The sequence below is a fragment of the Lupinus angustifolius genome, chromosome LG06 (genome assembly GCF_001865875.1).
Source record: "Lupinus angustifolius cultivar Tanjil chromosome LG06, LupAngTanjil_v1.0, whole genome shotgun sequence".
NCBI classification, from domain to species: Eukaryota; Viridiplantae; Streptophyta; class Magnoliopsida; order Fabales; family Fabaceae; genus Lupinus; species Lupinus angustifolius.
This window is the reverse complement of record NC_032014.1, coordinates 31,277,494-31,284,117: the sequence shown is the minus strand read 5'-3', so window position 1 is coordinate 31,284,117 and position 6,624 is coordinate 31,277,494. Positions and strand designations below refer to the sequence as shown.

At 29.3% G+C, this 6,624-nt stretch overlaps 1 protein-coding gene across 1 annotated transcript; it reads right to left on the bottom strand.

Moving 5' to 3' along the window:
• LOC109351173 (pseudo histidine-containing phosphotransfer protein 6-like) lies at positions 2,163–3,686 on the bottom strand. The gene is made up of 5 exons (XM_019592545.1): positions 3,503–3,686; positions 3,181–3,311; positions 2,928–3,071; positions 2,748–2,820; positions 2,163–2,575 (listed from the first exon to the last, which is right to left on the bottom strand). The coding sequence occupies exons 1-5, from the start codon at positions 3,569–3,571 to the stop codon at positions 2,519–2,521; spliced, it is 474 nt and encodes a 157-aa protein (XP_019448090.1). The 5' UTR covers positions 3,572–3,686; the 3' UTR covers positions 2,163–2,518.

Sequence of the window (6,624 nt, the reverse complement as noted above, 5' to 3'; positions counted from 1 at the left end):
TACCTACCCTTCATATTTATACTGCACTCACATGTGCAACTATTTTTGTATATAAGTAACTCATTCTAAGTGTGCTAGAGTACTACACTTCTCTTATATACAATACAATGGAAAGTTTGGATAACACTACTTTATAATTCTCTACCTTTTATTATCTATATTTGTGGCTTAATGAACTTAGAATGTCTTTGAATGGAAAAATGCTCAAACTTTCAACATTTTAATTGAACAACTTTTTTATTTTATTTTTGTGTGTGAAAATTTTAAAATATTGTGTCGGCGATGACATAAATTTACTATAATCCTACTTAATATTTTTGAAAATGTGAAAAAATTGAAGACAATAAATGATAATATATAATTATATAGTTGTAATAGAATAGAGAAATGGTGATGAATGACACCGACAAATGGTGATAAAGTAAAAGGGAGGGACAAGATTATTGGCATGCCACCCTCTCAAAGTCCCTACCATCCAAGACTAAAGCCAAGCTTTGTCAAATCCAAACCAAAAAATTGAAATGTACACGTTATTGTTAAATGTGTATAATGAATATAATTAATTTATGTTCAAAGTCAAAATCTACAATATGTGGAATGAAGTGGACATTTTTGGAGTTATAAAGTAGAGTTAGAATAAAAATGTTAGTCTACACAAATAATAGTAAAATATATAAGGGTTTGACTTGCATGGTTTTAGTTTACCTTAACTAGGGGTTACTTAAATTGGTGTTGAAGGGTATAATTTGATGTTTATGTTGACCCACCCTCGCTTGCATTTGAGAAATCTTGAATAATAACTTGGGATATAAACCAAATTTTGTATCTTCATACTCATCTTTTTTTTCAAGGTGTAGATAATATTGGAATTGGTTTTATATCAACCAACAATTTATTTATTTATACGATAAATATTGAATCTTTAATATCCCACTTAAAAAAATCAACTATTCTTTTTTTTGGTATATTGATATTTTTTTCTACATAAAAATCAACTATTCTAATTATTGTTACTGAAATTTCATATTACAAGTCGGAATAAAACTTTTGATAAATTGGCTCACTTGTAATCCAAGTGACAAATTTTGAACCCTTTTTAAACCTTTTTAATATCCATCATTTTATTTGTATTAACTTTTTGAAAAATCAATCATAATTAAATATGAACAATAGATGATATAATAATAATATATAAAACTCATACATATTAACATGAATTATCTTTGAGATTGGTCCTAGAATTTTACCATATAGATTTCTCTTCACTTCCCTAGTTATTTGGACATACACTCCTCCACGTTACCATGGTAATGTCCACAAACGGTTCATCACGTGATGTCACTGTGTTCACCATACATTTTAATATAAAAAATCATTAATACTATTTTTAAATAATAAAAATATCTTCAACGAATCTATGATATTAAACTCTTTCTTCAAATGTGATTACTATAAAAGGCAATTTATTTATGTGTCTAAACTTTTCCATAGGCATAGCTAAAGCCATGGACACGTTACATAATTAATAATTTACCCCAAAGTACATATATGTTAATTTTGACCCAATTTGTAAAAGCAATAAACATATAAAGTAGGAAAATGATTAGAAAAATTGTGTTCTATATTTTCTGAAGAAAATAACGTGCCCTTTCAAAAAAGAAGAAACAATGTGGAGTGTCACATGTTTCCAGCACAAGTTGAAAACTCTATTATTTTCTTTCAAATAAATAAATAATATAATGAGACAATTTCCTTTTAATTTATAATTTTTAATTTATTTAATATTTAAGAAAAATGTCGTTTTTCTTCTTGTTTTACAATAAGGAAAAGAACACGTAGAACAACATGTCTCCAAACCCCAACAACAAAAAAAGATTTTACCTAAACTTAAAAACCATGTTCATGTCTTTATTTCATTAACTTGGGCTAATTGTCTTTCAGCCCACTAGGATATAAAAATAATCAAATTATTCTTTATGCTTATGCCTTTCCATATTTTTCTACTTACTTTTCCAAATTGTTGCTTAATTGCATTAAATTGGATCAATTTTCATTGAAAATTTAAAGGACTTATAGCGAAGAATACTGCAAGAAGAGCATGTGATCATATATATACATGAGAATTCAAAATGCCATAGAGGAAGTGATCATAACTTCTTTTCTATTCATGCACAACCAAGCTGAGATATATATACATAGGAATGTTATTTGTACATAAAAAATAGTTACACATCATTACTTATATCTTGATCATTTGGAAAATAAAAGTAGAGTGAAGAAAGTGTTGATGAAACATGTGTTTTGGGATGTGACATAAGAATGATGTAAGATAAATTATGTACAAATGTCTTCACTCATGTGTATATATATATAGCTTGGTTTGTGTCTAAAACTAGAAAATTGTACTCTTTAAGTCTTAACCATGATAAGACACAAGAAAGAAAATAAAGAAGAAGAAAAAAAACTTAATCTTCTACTCCTTGAGATGTTTATTTATTGCATGTTTTCATTATTAGCTTTATTGATTGTTCACTGGGTATCTCACTCCTGATGCCAAAGCACGTTGCTGCTCCATCTACACAATATACAACATATATATGATTATAGAGTATTGCATTTAATTTCGTATTCAAAAGTCTTAATAATCCTACTAGTTAATAATGTAATGTAGCAAAAAATTTAATAATAATCTAACAATTAAGCCAATTGAATTAGATATTGCAATAATAATAATAATGCAACTTTACTTGGAATAGTTCGTGCAATTTGTTCTTGAGATAGCAATATTCATGTTCCAGCATCTCCAAAGCACGCAAGCATCTGAAATATATATATATATATATATATATATATATAATCGTATACTATAAGATAAATGATAGGTAAATTAGTAATATTGTTTATAAAATTGTTGTTGAGAAACCAACCCAGCACGGTTATTCTGATCAGAAGAGGCACGAAATGCAACGCAAACATTTGTGACTCTCTTAGCACCAATGCTGGAACTACTTCCCATGAATTGATTCAAATGTATTCCTATTTTCTTGTAATCACTAAATTCCCTCTCCATTCTGCAATCATATATACATCAATTATTATCCTAACTATATACATGAGTGAGTATATATATCAACAAAAACATTATATATATATATATATATATATAAAAAGAACAATTACAGCAATCCTCGAAGATTGGTGAGTAGCTTCTCGGATTCGTGAAAATAAATGTTGACAACTTCAGAGACAAAGTTGGGGGAGGTATCATCTTGCAGCTGCTGAAGCTGCAAGAATTGTTCATCCAACACACCCTGCATGCACCAAAACACCATTCATATATATTATATCATACAATATAAACATAATTTACGTAACATTCATTAGTCTATATAGAACAAAATATTAACATAAGACAAGAGAGAGAATTATTGTAATACAAAAGATATAATGGTTATTTCATTTTCCATTATCGGAGAGGAGTCTGACTCATGTATACATATACCTGATGGAAGAGGAAGGCAAGTAGGCGGTTCATGTCGGCCCACAAGAGGTCCGCACCAAACCCAAGCATCCACAGAGGAAGACCCGTTTTGACTAACTATTTGATCACTACTCTCAAATGTTACACAGTTTCAGTGATAAGTGGTGCTATATTTGAAGAAATGCACCAAGAATATTATTGGTTGTTTTAGCTTCTAATGCTGTTGTGGGAATTGAATGCCAATGCTATTTATAGCATTCCACAATTCTCTAAAGCATGTAATGTAGTATACTAGTTTAGTTACTGGTATAATAATGAAATAATATTAGTGAAATATATGTGTGTGTGTGGAGGGAAAAGCGTGGAGTTAATGGTAGATAAAATCGAGGTGAATGTGTGGTATCTACCAGACCATTTTTACTTGGCCCTAGACACGGTGGTTGTGTTGCATTTTCTGACCTATTGTTCCCTTCACCGGTCACTTCGCATGCGCCGTTCAACTCTCTGCACCCCCACAACTTCTCTCTCTCAACCCTCTCCACTGCTATCTATAACCACTAACCGATATTTATACACTATCATAATATTATCTGTCATTATCGACATATCTATCTTTTTCTAGAAATGTAATGAGAAAGTTAATATGTTATCTATTATTATCTTTAAGTGAGTGCATACACCACTTTCTCATTTTATATTTGGAAATATATATTAGGTTATTATCTGCCTCCTTTTCTCTTCATTCACTTATACTCTAGCTAGTTATATACTTTCTCTTCTGTTGCCTTTTTCATTTTCCCAAGAAAAAGTGTTAAGAAAAACCCACAATGGACACTGATCCTTCATTGAAGTCTGAGCATTTCACAGAGCAGAGGTAAGGGAGTGCCTATTATTCTAAACAAGGTTGTGTTGTTGTGACTAGTAAAAAGTGGTGCTGAAAATTACATTGGTAATGTATATGAGCAAGATTGATTTTTTTTTTTGTCTCTTTCTGAAACTTAATTTGAACGAAGAAATTGAGGAGGTAGCATGATATATAGGTAAACTTTTCAAAATATGATGATCATAATAATGATGTGGTGAAACTTAGCAGCCACTATACACGCACAAAACTATAGCTTTGGCTATTATTTATGAACCTAGACCACATAGCTTTGGCCTATATATATATGAGATAATTTATGTTAATAGGCATTGTTAAAACAAACTAGTGTAACCGTGTATTTTTCAGTATTGTTACTACATATTTACATTGAAAATACATTCCTTTAAAAGCATAAATATTTATACAGAAGATGGGGAAAACATGCAAAAATAACAAATGGGGTGGTGTGAAATAATAGCAACATTCTCAGATGAGTCACCTTGTAAACATAAACAAGAAAAGTTGCAATGAAATGAGGTGCAATTATTTTTCTATATCTTTATGTTTTAGTATTTTAATTTTGAGCAAAAAATGTGAATGAGGAAATGAATATACTCACACATGCAAATGTTAATTGTGCATTTCATCCGTACAGGTGTGAATGTAACTCAGTCTATGGCATGGGTTAATGCATATTTTATTTTGGTTCAATTAAATAAAAATGATAAGCGTGTTAATTTCTTTATAATTTACCTCGAAATTCTTGCTTGAAAGGCATGCTTTGTACAGAGTTTACAGTATTATGCTTTTGTTTGGATTATAAGACAAAAATAAGAAGAAATATGTGTGTGAGAAGAAAGAAAGAGTTGGAAAAAAACGTATGGGTAAAAAAGAATGAAAAGGGTTGTTTTTTTCTCATTCCTTTTTTATTAATGAGAGAGAATGAGGAGGGGGGAAATGATTTTATTTGTTGAATAACAAAAAAATCACCTACAATGAAAGAAGACAAATAAAAGTCACTATTATTGATTATATTGTATGTAGAAATTGGGTGAGATACTGAGATTGGATTTCTAGGATCCTTGCCAAATAAAAAATATAAATTGTCAATAGCGTTATTTTTGTATATTTATACTTGGAAAACCCAAAATAATCACCCACCATTGTATAATTTGTGTTCTTTCTATTTTGTCCTCACCATTTTTTAATTTTTAGCAAAAAATCATATATAACTCAATGTTCCCCTCCACTTAATATATGTTTCATATTATTTAGTTAACTATTTCTTCTTCTTACATTAAGACCATCAATTTTTAATGTAGAACATAAATATTCAATTTAAAAAATTGAACATTACACAAATCGAATAAATTTAACTGTAGATTACAAATATTTAACACAAAATATTATATTTGACATTTATGACACACAAACTACACATTATAAATATAGAAAAACGAGTTAGCAAACACAACAGTGTCTGTCAACACGCTAGTATAAATAAATCTGAAAGGGATTATTTAAAGAAAAGGCTTTTATCAAGTGTAACTTTTCTAAGATTTTATTATTTATAATACTGTTTTGGCTAAAAATCTTTTAAAATCTGCACGATCATTTTTTTCTAAAATCCACATATGTTAAACTTATTAAGTATTTAACTCTCCAGTAATAGAGATGATCCATTTTCCTTTACTAATGGTGCAATTAAGAAATACAAAATGGAATAGAAATACCAGTTAAGTACTTCTTGTATGTCTAAATACAATTATTTTATTCAACTTAAGTAACACCCTAGATCACTCGATAACATTTAAGTAACCATAGTCCATAGACTTCAGAAGTGCCCTTTTTGCTATCCCATGCTTATTACCCATGCCCATTATTCTATTCAATAAGCATTGCCTTTTGTATTGTTTTCACATGATTACTGTTTCTTTCCCTTTTTGGCTTCGAAATTCCAAATGATAAATAATGTTTTGTTTTATTGGAGTTTAAGGATGTTGTATTGATTGCTATTCTTTAATTCAGCTCATTCTCAAATAATTGGCAGAACTATGAGATCATTAGTTTATGGTAATTTTGTTACAATCATAATCATGGAAACTGGTATTCTCAATGCTCCAGGTTGTAAGCTCGCAAATTTTAAATTCTCTTATAATATTTTAACCTTTTTTTTTTGCATTTACCATATCCACTCCTTTGTTTCTGTTAAATATATCTCCAGCACTTAGACACAACTACTTGACCCTCTGAATTTTTTTGGTTTCCCACTAGTATT